Source organism: Citrus clementina, unplaced genomic scaffold (genome assembly GCF_000493195.1).
Source record: "Citrus clementina cultivar Clemenules unplaced genomic scaffold, Citrus_clementina_v1.0 scaffold_5, whole genome shotgun sequence".
Classification (NCBI taxonomy): domain Eukaryota; kingdom Viridiplantae; phylum Streptophyta; class Magnoliopsida; order Sapindales; family Rutaceae; genus Citrus; species Citrus x clementina.
In genome coordinates this window covers 16,382,084-16,399,499 of record NW_006262201.1, presented here as the reverse complement: position 1 = coordinate 16,399,499, position 17,416 = coordinate 16,382,084, and the positions used below count along the sequence as shown (strand labels likewise).

Below are 17,416 nucleotides of genomic sequence, written 5' to 3'. Positions count from 1 at the left end.
CATGAGGGCTAGAGAAATTATTTGCTCACTATCAAGTGAATAAAGAAAAAGATGAAAATAGCCCCAACTAAGGAGGGTTAAGGAGGGTAGCACTAATGAAAAATCTCCATGTGGCAGAAAAAATAAAAATGCCCCTTAATCCTATAAATTCAGCTTAAGACACAAGAAAAGGGTCTTTTCTAGATCTAACTTCTTAAAAGGCTTCTTCATCTCCTTTTTCCTCAATTTCTAAGGTTTCTTTCCTCCACTCTGCACCTTTATGGAAGATCTTGACTATCTCACATCTTAGAGGAGCTTTTTCCTTATTCTTTTCTTAAAAAACTCTCTAATCTCCATAAGACCCACATCTCATTTTTGTTATTATTTATCATAAACAATCTTTGTTATGGTTTGTTGGTATCGTAAAGCAATGTAAAACTTCATTTATATAGTGGATTTGAGATAAATTACTTTTGTGGATGTAGGCTAAAGGGCCGAATCACGTCAAATCTTGTGCATTCTATTATGCTTACTTTCTACTTATTATGATGATTTTGATGCCCAAATCGTATTTCATATACAAGTTCACATGAGTTATACTATGAGCTCTATTGAGTTCCTTGGATAATCTCTTTAGAGCTAGCCTCAAGTTCACCAGAACTATCCCCTAAGCTCTCTTGAACTCCCCATGTCAACTCTCTAAATTAACTCAAGTGAGTTTCATTAAGCTTTCCATATTATTCCAAACTCAAAAACCTTAGTTCACTTCCAAAATCACCTCAACTCACCTCCCAAATTACTTCAACTATATCACATATCCTAAATATTAGTACACTTAAACCTTTATTAACTAAAGTTCTCTTTAAATATAAATTTATTTGTTTGAATAAGATTTCATCTAGATTCAGTAAAACATCCACTAAATGATTTAATTTGGATTCTAGAGAAAATTTGGTGAGAGCAATATTTCCATTAATTAATTATTTTAAAATAATCAATTAACAGAAGCATTTTTTTCTTTGGTTATAATTTATTTCTTATTTTTAAAAATTTAGATGGTTAAATTATACTTACATAGTTTAGGATTAAAATTTATTTATTATAATTGTCGTTAAAAATTCTATTAAGTTTAATGGTTTAGTGGTAAAGGATAAAAACTGAAATACTGAAAAAGTAATTATCGAAAACTTTGGTAGTATAGCATATGTCAAAAAATATTAGGTGATAAATGATAACATCCAATTAAATTTTGTTTATTTCTAATAATTTTTTTGTGCCAATCAATGGGTTCATGTATATGGGTGTTTGTCACTGTTAGTTTTTATATCATCTATCAATTCTTTCCAATAATATTATTGATTGTTACCTTTTTCTCATATATTGTATCCACCTTTCATTTCCTTTTTATTCATTATAAGTTTTAAATCATCGTTGATGTTAAAATATGTTTACAATTATGTAGATGGACAGAAACAAGAAAATTGTCAATCAAACTAAAGCTAATAATGTACCACGGGATAAGACTATATAGGATAATGAGACTGTTAATTTTTTGAAACTTGCGTATCATAGAGTAGAGAAAAGATATTGCCCTGAGACTCATTTTACTAAATTAGGATGAAAAAAATTGGTCAAAAACTCATTTTACACCAACAAAGAGACAAGGAAAGAGGTAACAGTAGAGAAATGACATCGCCCGAGAACTCATTTTACAAAATTAGGATGAAAAAAAATTAGTCAAAAACTCATTTCACATCAACAATGAGATAAGGAAATAAGTCAACGAACAAGAAGGTCTAGCACAAGACATATTAACAATGAACTCGAAACACAAGAAATGAAAGTTCTAAAAAATAATATTGTTGAAAGTTTAATGATAATTTACTATTACATGAAATCTATTATTTGTTTCCATTTTGATACTTTGTAGCTCATTACATTTTTTTTTTATGTTTTTGTGAAAGAGGGCCTCATTATACTTTGATTATACAATAACTATGTTATTTGTGAAAATTATTAGATGATTTTTTAATTATCGATTATTTTAAGATAATAATATAAAAGAAATGGAATTAATGAAGTACAAATTTTATTTTTAGTTAAAATTATTATAAATATAGAATAAAAATATTGTATGGACATGTTTTTATGTGTGTAAGTAAATTTAATCTTATATTATGTTTGTTTTAGTCATTTATTTTCTTACAACTATTTAATAATAAGATTTACTAAACATCTATAACTATTTTTAAAACTCATAGCATTTTCAAATACAAAATTTATCAAATATTTAAGTAATTATCTTCATAATTGATTATTTCGACAAAATAATTAATAACAATTACTTAAAAAAGCTATAACATTACCGAACTGATCATATATCTAATCTTGCATCACTAGAGAAATACCTAGAAACAAAGGCATAGGAGTGACTGAAAGATGACGTTCTCTATGAGATTATGAGCATTCCGAAAAAAGAAAAGGTTGAGTGAAAATTGAAAATCTTTTATCATTTTGCCATTGTGTACATAATTTATATTAGGGTTTAGTTATATTAGAGTTGCTATAAGGTAGAGTACTCATTCGTAACCACATAATCAAAATTATAATAAATTTTTTATTATTTATCATTTTATATGTGTGGTTGAGATTCGTGCTCTACTGTAACTCTGCTCCAACATAACCATAGTCTTTATATTAATCTTTTATATCCTTGAACAGTAGATCTTTTTTATAATCGAAGGGCATGCTAATTATTCTCGCATTTCGTACCTCCATCTTATTGCTACCATGTGTCAACGTCTTCTTCGCCTTACAAATAAATCTTACCTGCAGAAAAAACATTTTTATTAAATGTTAGCATATTACATAGTATATGATGAAACAAGAATTTGGGAAATAATATTTCCAAGTGTTTATAAAATCTGTAAACTTTAATAATTAGGCTGGAAGTAATTATTGCGAACCTTTGTTATTATTTGACTTGGAAATTGGAATATAAACTTGAAATTGAAATAAAAATCCCACTAAAATACTTGCAATATAAATAAAAAATCATAGAAAAATGGAAAAAAAAAACATAAATCAAATTGTAAATGCATATTTTTAATTGATGTATTTGGGTTTTGCTTCCAATGTAGCAAATCAAATCAAAGCGAATCAAAATTCAAAAACCGGTGGATGAGCGGGAAAAAGAAAGGGCAGCCCAAATGATTTTAATAAATAAATAAGAATATTCCAAACAAGCTGATTCGTACAAATTGGCCTTCGCTTTTTTGCTCTCTGTAAAAAATCGACGACTTGAATTTCTGTTTTAACCCAAAAAAAAAAAAAAAATGGCAGAGAAGAAGAGCAAGCCACGAAGCTTAAACGACAGTCACTATCGTCTTCTCCAAGACCTCGCCTCTCCCACGAATCGAAGCGCCCTTTCGTCATTTTCCGGTAAACTTTATTATTTTAATTTTATTTTTAGGGTTTAAAAGTTAATTGACAATTATTATTTGTTTGTTTCTAGTAATAATTAATTTGTCTGCTGATTGATATCCTGTTTATAGAATACGAAGAAAAGCCATCCGTGGCCAAACACTTGGCCTCCTCCAAACTAAACGACAACGCTTCTGTTAAGAGACTTCAGTTTTCCGACACCACTCGTTTCGATTCTACTCTCGGTATTTTTGTTCTTTATATATATATATATATATATACACTTCCGTTTATAGTAAATTAGATTATTATTATTTGTTTTATTTATTTAATTATTTATGTGTTCATTTCGTACTTAGAATATGAAGAGCACTTTTTTTGATTTTCTATAGTGGTTCTTTTATTAGATTACTAATCTCTAATTTTTATGTATTTAGATGATAAGAAGCCTGTGAAGGTGGAAGCAGAAGTTAGAACTAATGATTGCAGTGTCTTGTCTCGAGATCATGATCATGTTGAAAGTAGATCAGTAATTGGTGAGGAAACTAATTTCGGATTCTGATTCTATTTTTGTCCATTCATTTGTTGGATTTTATGGAGTTACTGGTGTATTAATTCTTACTGCAACTCAAGACTTGTAACAAATGATGATAAACTTTTAGACATTGAAGTTAGCCTTTAGTAGTAAGCAGTGAGGCCACACTTAACACTGAAGATATTGAAAATTGAAAATTTGACTTGTATTTAAGCATTGTTATTGGTTTAGTAATTGGTATATGTTTCACCCCTTATGATGGAAAATTTGTTGTCTTACGTGGGTTTGTTCATGAATGGATCTATTTCAGATGAAGAAAAGCCACAAAAGGTTAAAATTGAAGGTAGACGTCGGCTCTGCAAAGTCTCATCTCGAGATGTTGATAACACTGAGAACAGAGCTGTTGTTGATGATGAACCTAACTTTTCAGATATTACAGATTTTGATTCACCCCTACAGTCTAAAACTGTGAGTACGATGGTGAACATTGAGAGCAGAGCTGTTATTGATGATGGGCCTAAATTTTCAGATATTACGGTTTTTGATTCACCACCAAAGGCTAAAACTGTGAGTGAGAATGATAATTATAAGGGTGGGAATGAAATTAGGGATATTCTAAATGATTTGAGCGCAAGGCTTGAGATTTTGTCTATTGACAAAAGAAGAGTCCCTAAAACTGTAGATCCAGAAGATGATTTTTCACGGTTGGTTAAAAATGGAGATACTGGTCAAGGGAGCAAAGGAAATTTGCCAGAATATGCAAGTGCGGAGTCCTCATTTTCCCTCACATCTGATCTTTCTGATTCCTCATCTGGTGTAACGAAGGATAATGTTGGAGGTGTTGTTGAGAGTGTGGCAGATGAGTATGAAGAGTCTAAGGGTGATGATGTTGCTGATGAGGAACAGGAAACCGAGAATGTTGGTATAGGGTTGAAGAGGAATGAACCAAGATGGGTGGACAATAATTTGGTGTCTGCAAGAGAATCATTCGAGTCTAATCTTGATGGGGAAGAGGATGGTGGTTCGTTGGGTGAGGTTGAAGGTGATGAGCATTTGAGTAGAGTACATGAAACTAAGAAACATCATCAAAGGCAGAAGAAAAATGAACCAAAGAGGGTGCATGATGGAGAAAGGTTTAATGGTCAATCTTTTGTATCTGGTGGTAGAGAAGAGTATGATGATGAAGATGATTGTGTAATTGTGAGTGGAAAACTTGTGGTTAATAGACCAGATAGACGTGATGGTAAGTTAAATAAGTCTGCTCACTCTGGTTTGGTCAATGTGCTGGATGATTACTCAGATGATTCAGTTTTGGAAGATGAGGGTTCCATTACTTTGAGTGGACCAAGGTCTACTTACATGCTGCCTGGTAAAATTGGAAATATGTTGTTTCCACATCAGCGTGAGGGGCTGAGGTGGCTTTGGTCTTTGCATTGTCAGGGGAAGGGTGGAATCTTAGGGGATGACATGGGTTTGGGGAAAACAATGCAGGTAAGAAAATGCATGCAAGGCCTTCTGAGATGATTTAACTCGTAATGTTTGTTGTAGAAGCAATTGACTCTGATTTGCCTCCTTTTGCAGATATGTGGCTTTCTAGCTGGATTGTTCCACTCAAGATTGATCAAGAGGGCGTTGGTTGTTGCCCCAAAAACATTGCTATCTCATTGGATCAAAGAATTAACTGCCGTGGGGCTTTCTGCAAAGATTAGAGAGTGAGGCTGTTTGGCTAGAATATCTGAATTTTGTGATTTTTTCTAAATTGCTAGAATTAATTTTTCTGTTTATAACATACATATCTATGTCTTTTCATGCAGATATTTCGGGACTTGTGTTAAAACTCGGCAATACGAGCTCCAATATGTACTTCAGGTTTTATTTTTTCTCCTTGCTTATCTATCTATCAAAGACGTTGACTAATCACCAGCTAAATCGCTATAAAATAAGATGCAAGAAATGCATGTAAGCCACAAATTCTTAGTCAATAATATCTACGGGAAGAAAAAATGCCACAAATACACATAGATCTTAAACTTCTAATTGAACTCGGGATTTAAAAGAAGTTGAAGCGATTAGTGCGTTTAGTAGATGAGGTTTTTCTATTGATTTATGCACGGTTTCAAAGTTTAAATTTTATTTAACATTAGACAATTTAGAAGCTGAATAATTCTGTAAGCTTTCTGAACGTCTAGGTTCATTTCTTTTTCTTCTTTTTGATACATGACTGAGATTCATGGTCTTTTGTTTGTGGGCATGACATTAAGGGTACCATCTCTATCTGCATCTTTTGTCTCCTTGTAGGACAAAGGTGTGCTTTTGACGACTTATGATATTGTGCGGAATAACTCAAAGTCATTGAGAGGGAGCAGTTTCATAAGTGATGAAGCTGGTGATGATGATGCCATATGGGATTATATGATACTCGACGAGGTAGGAATTTTATGCTAGCTATAGTTAAGAAATTCTGAACTTTTATGCAGTCAGTTATGCTATAATACATTCATGAACATTTATGCAGTCAGTTGTACACCTAGAAATGCTTTTCTTTCTTTGGGGTTTTTCTTTGTTTCACACATTATTTTACAATGTGAAATGAATATTTTATATGTTTTATGTTGTTTGATTTATCCTTCTTCTCTCTTTTACTCTACATGCATGTGTACATTTGTGCTTATATACATACATTCATGGGTATATACATACTTGCATGCTTTTAGCTGTACTCATGGTGGGCACCAAAATTCAGTTGATTCAGACAAAGCTCCATCACTCTCGTCTATTGGTCTCAAAATGCAGTAAAATATTGCCAGTGCAGATGTGATTTAGATGTCTAATTTTAGGTGAAGTTGAACAAAAGCAATAAATTATAACTTTTACCAAAGTGTGGTTGTGGTATTTTTCTTGATTGTTGGCCTTATTATTGATGAATTGTTGTGACTAGATGTCCTACTTCATTGTCAATTCTTGTAAATCTAATTAACTATTATTTTATCTCTATCCACAAGTGTCACTTTGGAGAGTCATTATCTATTTTTCGAACTTCAATTCTAATAAGTTTTGATTTGTTATAATTGCTGGTAGAAATCTTGACAGTTGTACCCTGATCGGAAGAAAATCTGGTTTTGGTAGTCTTTGCTAACTTTACTAATGAATTATGTTGCAAACAAAAAGGGTGCTTTCCTGTTGATGTGTCTATTCAGAATAAGGAAACAGAAATATGGATCGCCAAAAATGCTTATAGATAACGAGGTGGTATATGTTTTAGGTAATTTAAAGTGTTCACTCTGAATTTGGAGTCTTCTTATATATTCCTTTTCTCTCTTTTGTTTTATGCGCCATACGGGGTTTGTACTTGGGGGATAATAGCGAAACTGGCTTGTGAAGTTATCTTTTGCCTGTAACTGCTTTCATATCAGCATTTGATTTACTTTGACACTGTTACGTTACATTATGACTCTATCTTTTCCTTGATTGATGGATTTACCATCGTAGGGGCATCTCATAAAAAACCCTAGCACACAGAGGGCCAAAAGTTTGCTTGAGATACCAAGTGCTCACCGTATAATCATAAGCGGCACTCCAATTCAAAACAATCTTAAAGTATTTTCTTTAACCTTTGCTCTTTTTTTCCTTTTTGGTTCTTTGTACCTTATAATACTCCACTAAGATTTTACTGCATTTGAGGCAAAACATATATGATGTTATGTTTTGGCTTTTGTTTCTTGTTACTCTGAAATAGGAACTGTGGGCTTTGTTCAACTTCTGTTGCCCTGAGCTACTGGGCGATAATAAATGGTAAATACGTTCTTAAAGCTCTATTTTGCTTGAGTTTGTGATTCTTGTGGCTTGAAGGTTCAAAATATTGTCAGGTTTAAGGAAAAATATGAGCTACCCATACTTCGTGGAAATGACAAACATGCTTTAGATAGGGAAAAGCGTATTGGTTCTGCAGTTGCAAAGGTGATGATTTTATTATTTGTATTATCTTATTGGAACATCATAACTTGGAGGTTCTGATTCTCCCTTTTTTACTTCATTTGTCATGGTATGTATATTATGTATATCTCCATTTAATTAAAATATAGCGTTTTCAATTACCTTGAGCTTTTTTATTTTATTTTTTACACCAAGCATGTATATTGTGGTTAGTTAAACTGGTTCATTCCAAGCCTTTTCTTGGTCTCTATCTAAGTTTATTAATTGTTTTGTGGTGGTAGTGGGACTTGCATTTAAATACAGAAAATCTCTAAGAAAATTATACGAATTGCAAAATTCTCTGCTTATCATGTATGATGCATTCATACCAATGTACAGTGGTCATTGGTTCCTTGATTTTTTTTCTTCCTTTATGATCAGACTATAATCACTAAGAAAATATTGTTTAAGACGCTTAAAGCTTAGCTATAAATAATGGATGTATTATATGTTAAATTCTTTGGGGGTTTGATCAAGTTGCCCGGTGAATATCGCAAATCAGCTAAGTTTAATTGGAGATGTGATTGCTAGTTATTCCTATTGTTTTGTTTTTCTAGTTTTTGTTTTCATTTGTTTTTAACTTTAGATGCCCTTTTGTTATTATGTATTGTAAAAAGTAAAAACTATTAACTCTTTGTGGAAAAGAATAATTTTTCTCTGTATTTCTTTTCTAATCAATACAATTACATATTTATAGGAAAACATAACCTAGTCCTTCCTAAATTAACACCTAAATTAATTCCTACAATCTTTCTAATTTAAAGCTCCTATAATTATGGTAATTACAGCTAAACACACTCTTTTTTCATGCTTGCATAATATTATGCCAATAAAGAGATTTTTACTGTAGCATGATGTTTGGCATTTTTCTTTTTTGCTTAGGAACTACGGGAACGGATTCAACCTTACTTTTTGCGTCGCTTAAAGAATGAGGTGTTTCATGAAGATGATGTCACTTCAAGTGCAACACTTTCTAAAAAGAATGAGATGATTGTGTGGCTAAGATTGACTAGTTGTCAGGTACATTTTGCTCTACTCTGGCAACATTTTTCGTTTCTTGTAATTTCATCTTTGATTATCTTGTTATTCTCACAGTTCTTCTCTCATCTATATAGCGACAACTCTATGAAGCTTTCTTGAATAGTGAGATAGTTCTTTCTGCTTTTGATGGCTCACCATTGGCTGCTCTTACGGTAATTTTTGTTGTTTAGTTTTCACTTTGCTCACTCTTTCTATTTCTTGCTTTAGTGTGTGATCCTAAATGTAATTATTTTTTACATCTACTGAGGCTTCTACAGATATTTCCTTTCGAATTATTCAGTTTGTTTTTTCTTTGGTTTTTTTGCCAAATTCTTTTATTTATTATTTTTTTGGACGTTTGCAAAGTATTTTATTACTTTTTATGCTTTAGTTGGCTATACCTTACGACAAGATAATAAACAGTTATTGTTTGCTTTGAAGTAGATTCTGAAGAAAATATGTGATCACCCACTTCTCTTGACAAAGAGAGCAGCTGAAGATGTTCTAGATGGGATGGATTCAATGCTTAATCCAGAAGATGCTGCCCTGGCAGAAAAATTGGCTATGCATATTGCGGATGTTGCTGAGAAAGATGACTTTCAAGAGCAGCACGACAACATCTCATGCAAAATATCTTTTATTTTGTCACTATTGGTTAGAGATGCCACAAATTTGCAGATTAATGGTCTGAATATGTTCTGTCTTTGCTGAAGTGTAATTTGTTCTATGTTCATTGACAGGATAAATTGATTCCAGAGGGCCATAATGTTCTTATCTTCTCACAAACTCGCAAGATGCTTAACCTTATTCAGGTTTGCTCTAATCTATGGTTTCCCAGCCTGTGATGCCTTTGAAGTATTATGATCTTTAGCTGTTGACCTTCCAAGTGTTTCATGAGGGTAATTGATAGTGTGGTAAATAAGAGTGCTATAAACTCACTCATTTCAGGAATTTGCTGAGATATTTGAAAAAATTGAATCCAAATCTCATCATTATATCATTACCTTGTTTGTAATTCAAGTTCCAAAGTTAGTCGAGTTCTGATTCTGTCTAGGTGCTATAGCTTCTGGCTTGTTTCATTTTGAGTTTAAACTGGTAAAAATTATTTATTTTTTGTACATGGTTAGTTTGGATGAGTAATCAGCTTATTGTATGGTGTTGCTGGGTAAAGTTGTTTTTGCCTCTCAAGTCGACATCTCGTCTGCCTTTGTACTCTCACACTCTTAAATGCTTTAAGCTTCATATCCAAAAAATGATTGGGGTGGCAAAATATCTATTGTTGTAGATATTCCTGTCATTACAATCTCGATACAAAGGTTGTGACAACTTATTGGTACTCAAAAACATGTGATATTAGTTCCAAAAGCTAGGACACATTGTTTGAATACTGAAATATTTGAATACTGAAATATAAATATGATGCATTCGACATGTTGTTTTACCATTTTTCTTACAACCTTAATTTTTTGTTTTCCCTTTTGCATGAACTCATTTATTGCCAACTTGAAAGGTGGAAACAACATAAAAACTAGACTGCCAGTTTGTATATTTAAAAAATTCAGTTGAATTTCATTTGTGAAGTTTGCAAAAGTAATCTGGGTCACAAATCAAGACATTCTGTTGGTTGAATATTGGATTAGTAATTTACTGTATATAAAAGCCAATTTGTGCTTGATCTTTGTTTTGTTCATAGGAATCTATTGGTTCCAAAGGTTACAAGTTTCTACGCATTGATGGTACCACAAAAGCTAGTGACAGAGTGAAGATTGTTAATGTGAGTTTACCACAAAGTCGATTTTATTGATTGTTTGCTGGTGTGAAATCTTAATGTCTTAATATTTCTTCATTTAAAGGATTTTCAAGAGGGTGACGTGGCTCCTATATTTCTTTTGACATCTCAAGTTGGGGGTCTAGGCCTCACACTTACTAAAGCAGACCGTGTGATTGTGGTGGATCCTGCTTGGAATCCAAGGTGCCTCCTTTTTTCACCCTCTTGGACTTGGTAATTTATTATTTACACATGATTCTTCTGAATCTCGACATGAATGCTGGATATATATATGAAAGGCTGTGATGCGCATTATTGGGTGAATGTGTATGGCCATAAGAATTCCATGTAAGTTTTTTTTTTTTTTTTTTACCTTGAGTATTAGCTTAATACATACGGTAAACTATCAGCTTTTGATTACTAATGTACCGTATCTACTGGTTACTTGATTCTTCTCTTATCCTATGCCTCTCGGTTAACACTGAATAAGGCTGTCATGTCCAAGTATGGATGACCAGAGCATTTTTCTCTACCCACTATAATGTCAAAAGAAAACGGGTCACTTCTAAAACATATGGCCTTCCCAATTTTGCTTGACCAGAAACTATCTCAATAAAATGGGTCAAGGAAAATAACACTTGTTAACATCAAAATGCATACAGCTGAGGAAATCATGTTTATATTGTTGCAAGAGCTGAGAGAGAGAAATTTGACTATTTATATTGAAATTTAGATCAAGCATGGTAAAAGCTGTTGGATCAACATACATTTGCTCTTATTGATTTTATTTCTTACACTCTAATAACAGAAAACTATGGCAGAGACTTGAAATAAAAGTGAACTACTGTTGGATATTGATCTTTAAGATGCTACCTCCTTTGTCATGGAGCATCCCATGTTTTGTACAGGATTCCTGGTTCTAAACCCATCTTTCAGGGTACAACTAAAAGTAGGCTCCATTGTCTGACCCAAACACAAAAACAGATTAAAAAAAGGAAAAAAAAAGTAGAGGAATCACAGTCAACTGCAAAGTTGATGATGTGTAAATTGTAGTTACGATGAGATGGTGGTCTATTGAAAAATGTCACTAAGGCATAATATTTTCATTGTTTAACCATTATTTTGATTCAATTAATTTATTTTTATATATACAGTACTGATAATCAGAGCGTTGATCGTGCTTATCGAATTGGACAAAAAAAGGATGTCGTTGTGTACAGATTAATGACATGTGGAACAGTTGAAGAAAAGATTTATAGAAAGCAGGTTAGAGATTTGTTTCCTTCCTCTGTTTGGTTGTAGCTGTACAGAGATTTTCCCTTTTATTAGCCATATTTTGTAATTCCAAAGATGTGATTTTAAGCTGTTGAGACTACCACACTGCTAAATAATATGTTTTAACAAGTTGTAAACCTACATGGGCCCATAAGCCTACATGGACCCATAGCTGTTTAGAATCATCTCAATCACTTGAAGGAAATATCATACTCTGTTGAAGTGTTGAAATGAATTGAAGAAGCTCATGTTCTATACTTCAACACAATCTAACACTTATTTGAGAGAAATAATGGATTTTTCTAGATGCTTTCTATGATACAAGTTGTATTAAGATAGTCTCTATGCAGTTCTTTATGAAGGGATGATTAGAAGGTTTACTGTTTGCTTGTCTTTATTTTTGTTACACGTGAGTTTGGCATCATCTTGACTGTTCAAACTGCGTGGTTTAGATATTCAAAGGCGGATTGTTTAAGACAGCCACTGAGCACAAAGAACAGATTCGGTATTTTAGCCAGCAGGTATATGCCTGTAAAGTTCAAATATGTTGCTGAACTGAATTTTCATTTCCATATGATGCTTGATGTATTGTCTTCTTTATCTTTCAGGATCTTCGGGAACTTCTCAGTCTACCCAAACAGGGGTTTGATGTTTCTCTCACCCAGCAGCAATTACATGAAGAGCATGGGGACCAGCACAACATGTAATGAAACTACAGCATTATTTTAGTTTCTGTGAAATCTTTACCTTTTTGTTCCTCATTTGCATGCTTACACTGTGCAATGATTTAGTCAACATAGTATAAACTTGCATGGTAAATTGGTAATGGTCCCATCCTTAAACTTTTTTGGAGCTTTTACCTCCTGCTCCTTGTGGCAATAACTGAGTCCTTTTCCCTGAGCTGAGTCAAATGAAAACATCTAAATGGTGCTGGGCCGCAATATAATCTTAATAACCATATTTATTTAAGTTGGTCAAATAGGTTGTGATTATTTTTTTATTAGCTCAATGTTATGATACTCTTGTCAGATCCATCCTTTTAATTTTGATAATGGATGCTTTTATGATGCCTGTGACTTTTATATGCTAAATTATAATATTATAGTGAATTTTAGCAATATATGTATGCATAGCTGAATCTTAGTTTTGTAACATAATATGTTAAGTTGTTAACCAGCATTGTGAGCATGTCTGTACATGTACAGTATGCTTTCACTCAATGTACAGTTTGACTGTGGTTGTGTGTTTAATTCTTTTAAACAGAAGAGATAAACTTAATTTTTTTGTATCCTAATACACTTTTTCCTAGGGATGAGTCCTTGGAAGCCCACATACAGTTCCTTGACACACTAGGTATAGCAGGAGTCAGTCATCACAGTTTACTCTTCTCCAAGACAGCACGAGTGCAAGTAGTGCAGGAAGAAGAGGAAGCGACAAGGTGAAAATTTCTATCTTATTCTTACCTCCTTGGGTGCAATAAACTAGCTCATTACACCAATGATATGTCTATTGCTGACATTTTGACTTTTTAAGTACTTGTTTTCAACATGTTTCCTATCCACATTTCTAGAAGTCAGAACTGTTGCAAATTTGATATCCTATATTTGTATTTGCAAGAGTATCAGTGTCTGGGCATGCGTGCTGCTAATAGTAAAACTTGTTTGGTGTTACATATATTTTCAACTCCAAGATCGTGAAATTCTGATTTAAGTTGTATGTTTTCTGGATAGCTTGTAAATGTGCAGTACAAGTAACATCTTGTAACATTTTCTTCTTTTCTAGTTTATCAGGCTTTTATTGAAGATGCTAAAAACCATTAAGATAAAAGTAATTGGTCTACTAAGTTAATGGTGTACTGTTGTTCATGGACTATAATGTTTTGGTTGACTTCCATCTGCCTCACTGTTTCAAAATTATTGCTGCTTAACTTTGGGTGCAGGAGAAAAGGAACTGCATTTGTTGGTAATTCGTCATCTAGCTACTTGGTTGCACGAAACGTCGATGGGTACTTGAAGGATCTTTCACCTTTTTGAACCAATTGTTTATGTATTTGTTATATTTCAATAGCATGCTGTTAGTAAAATCTTTGTGCTTCTCACAGGGCTGAGTATGCGTTCAATCCTAGAGACATAAAACTGAACAAAAAATCTTCTTCCCCAAAAAATGAAGCTAAATTAAAAGAGTCTGATATCAAGGAAAGAATTAAAAGGCTGTCACAACTTATATCAAACAAGGTACGGTTTTATTGTAAGTAATAATAATTAGAATATCTTGACAATTGATAAACCTGTTTATTTAAAAAATTTCCCCAGTTTTTCTGGATTTTAGCCTTTTATTTAAATAGGTTTTGTAACGACTCTAATTGAGTCCCACATTGCTATGTTAGGCTTGGCTTGTGGGCTTATAAGTATTTGGGCTTCCTTTCCTTGGAAGCTGATTTTTGAAGAGGAGTTTTACCAATGTGTGCGTGACAGTTGGTATCAGTGCAAGTTCTTTCCCTAGGATGTGGCTTTATAAGCACTTGGGGTTCATGGAATTGTCAGCCAAAACCAACATTATCCTTTTATCTTCTCTCGTCTCCTTTGTGCGCCTCTATCAATTTGAGTAAATGGTTATTTAGAAAAGTTAATTAGTTAAAGCACATGTAAAATTTCTGGGAGTGCATATTGAATGCCTGCAAAAATTGAGTCATTCATCAGCATTTATACTATTTTTGTCATCGTGATTTCATAGTTTCTTCTAAGGATCTAAACCTCAATTATGAGGGTGCTGAATATATGAGAACAAAGGATTATATGCTAATGTTGATATGTATAAAATTTCAAAAACTGAGTTTGAGTAATTAGGCTGGCAATGTACTCGACTGTTTCAATTGCAGCCTATAGTTTATACTATTTGTGGGAGTGCTTATTGATTGCCTGCAAAATTTTTGAGTCATTCATCAGCATTTATACTATTGTTGTCATCATAATTTCATTGTTTCTTTCTAAGGATCTAAACCTTGATTATGAGGGTGGTGAATGTATATATAAGCACAAGGGATTTTATGCTGAAGTCGATTAGTATAAAATCTCAAAAACTGAGTTTGAGTAATTACGCTGGCAATGTACTCTGACTGTTTTGATTGCAGCCTATAGTTTAGACAGTCTCCTTAAGAAATTTTATTTGAAAAACTTACAGGTGTATGTGCTCATTTACCCTCAGTTGCTTGAATGTTGAATGTTCTTTTTGAAACATTGTTTCCAGGTTACCGTAGAGAGATTACCAGACAAGGGAACAAAATTACAGAAGCAGATTGCTGAACTAAATTCAGAGCTTAACAAGATTAAGATGGAGAAAAGACCTGAGCCAGGAGTCATTGATTTGGATGATGTTACTGGGAAGCTCCAACGAGGGCTTTTTTTGACTCAGCAATTTTGAACTTAGGAAAAATGGTCGTCTGAGAATTTTGGCATGTTTGTTACAGCACAATGCTGTTGTATATGAGATTGTCTTTCTAATTCCAGTTCTGAAGTCACTTAGTGAAATGAGAATACGTTTTGAGAAACATGAATCTGACGATTACTCATTAGTAATCATTTTTATTTGGTAATTGGAATCCTTCTAGAAATTGTAAAAGAGCCTGAACAAGAAAATAAACAAGAACACAGCGTAGTTGCAATACTCAAGTTCAAGGCTCTTCTCGCATGAAAGTGGAATTTTCTCAAAAGAGAAGGCTGCGAACCAACAGAATTGTTCTCTCACAGAAAAGTATTTTCACTTTTCAGTTTCATCAAACCCCAAATGTCAAATGTGCAAATAGGTTCCATTAATCTTAATGAAACTCGATGGTATGATTGGTTTGAAAGAGGCACCCATAATATAGTTCAAAAGGGTTGGCTGCGGAAGAGTTTTAGGAGTAAACATCAAAAGTTGTTGGTATATAAGAAGTGGCACAAGAAACGATCCCCAGCCCCTTTCAATTCGTCTTAGAATCCAGTCACCTAAGGTCCTATTAGAGGCTAACCTAATGTTCGGGTCACAATATTGTTCTTAGGACTCTGTTCCCCTCTTATATTTGATCAGATTCGTGGGTAGAAATAGAACAAATTTAAGGTGCATTTGGTAACTTTTTAATTTGTTGTTTTTCATTTTATGAAAAAGAAAATGGATAAAACTTGTTTGGTGGGCTATATTTTAGGAAATTACTACAATAACCAAAAATGAAGGGAAATTTACAAAAATAACCATTAATATTTTATTATTTTCGTAATTAACCCTCTCAACTTTTTTCTATCAACATTAGCCAAACACAAGCCTTTCTTCCCAAATTACCCTTCTTTACAGAACAAAACCAACATTGTTTCTCCCATCTCGCCAAACCAAAAGCAGCTTTTCATTCTTGAATCATAAGCCAACGGCGACCGCAAAAGACAACTGTAAAAGTGATATCCGATCATAATCTATCCAAATTCAACACAAATCGACGTCACTTACTGGTATGAATTATTTTCTGAACTTACTGAACTGAGTCGGGTGAATCTGAATCTGGCGACAGGCTGCCTGTCGCAGCAAAACTTGGTGCGACAGGCTGCCTGTCGCAGCAAAACTTGGTGCGACAGGTGCCTGTCGCACCAAAACTTGGTGCGACAGGCACCCTGTCGCACCAAGCTTCGGGCGACAGGTTGCCTGTCGCACCCACTCTTGGAGATTTATTAAAATTGTATTATTTTAATTAGGACTGAAATAAAATATTTTTTTTTAATTTCAGGCTTAATGGATTCAGTTGTACTTGAATTGTGTTACGATGGTTGGTGGGAGACATTAGAGAATGGCTGTATGGAGTACGTGAATGGTAAAAATCAAGCTTTTTTGGTTGGAAAAAATTACCTGTTTGATCAGTTATTGACAAGAGTATATGAGGTGTTAAAAATAAATCGTAATGACTATAGTATCACAATGAAGACAACTTTGAGGTCTAGTAACACATTATATCGTATATGTGCAATGCCCATGGATATATGTGATGATGAAATGGTGAGAGTTGTGTTGCATATGGCATCTGACGTAGCTAATTTTGGATGCATTCCTATATTCGTGACCACATCACCTCGAGTTCCGAGCGAAAGTATTGAGCCACATGTCGATACAGAAACTTCGTTTAGAGCAAATATGTCTGGCCCCGATAATGATGAAGAGGTGTTGCCAAGGACAATATCGCTGCAGCAATATTACTCTCCAATCCACGACAATTATGACAACATTGATGATAATGGCGTTACGTTACAGGATGTTGGAGCAACGGTATTTCCAATAACAACGTCGTTGGAGCAACAATATTCTCCGTATCACAACAATGATTTTCGGGACAATGATGATTTTCATAATGAGACAGAGGGGGATAATGTTTGTGCAGAACCTTCTAATAATACAAGGCGGGGCACTCGTTTCAATAATGATGGTGA

The 17,416-nt window shown here is 33.5% G+C and overlaps 1 protein-coding gene across 3 annotated transcripts; it reads left to right on the top strand.

Annotated features, from left to right (window-relative positions):
- The first annotated feature begins 3,157 nt into the window (after nt 1-3,157).
- On the top strand, nt 3,158-15,640 carry LOC18043120 (protein CHROMATIN REMODELING 24). 3 transcript variants are annotated; one of them, XM_024184018.1, is made up of 23 exons: nt 3,158-3,420; nt 3,534-3,647; nt 3,840-3,938; nt 4,248-5,428; nt 5,519-5,649; nt 5,752-5,806; nt 6,236-6,364; nt 7,427-7,534; nt 7,674-7,729; nt 7,804-7,894; nt 8,792-8,929; nt 9,025-9,102; nt 9,374-9,583; nt 9,670-9,741; nt 10,623-10,703; nt 10,783-10,901; nt 11,852-11,963; nt 12,425-12,493; nt 12,581-12,675; nt 13,282-13,410; nt 13,912-13,977; nt 14,074-14,206; nt 15,219-15,640. In XM_024184018.1, exons 1-23 carry the CDS (start codon nt 3,315-3,317, stop codon nt 15,390-15,392), a joined length of 3,546 nt encoding a protein of 1,181 aa, XP_024039786.1. In that variant the 5' UTR covers nt 3,158-3,314; the 3' UTR covers nt 15,393-15,640. The 3 variants fall into 3 exon arrangements, with proteins under 3 accessions (XP_024039786.1, XP_024039787.1, XP_024039788.1); XM_024184019.1 differs by lacking the exon at nt 14,074-14,206 and having other exon boundaries at nt 15,219-15,311; XM_024184020.1 differs by lacking the exons at nt 13,912-13,977; nt 14,074-14,206 and having other exon boundaries at nt 15,219-15,311.
- The last annotated feature ends 1,776 nt before the right edge of the window (nt 15,641-17,416 follow it).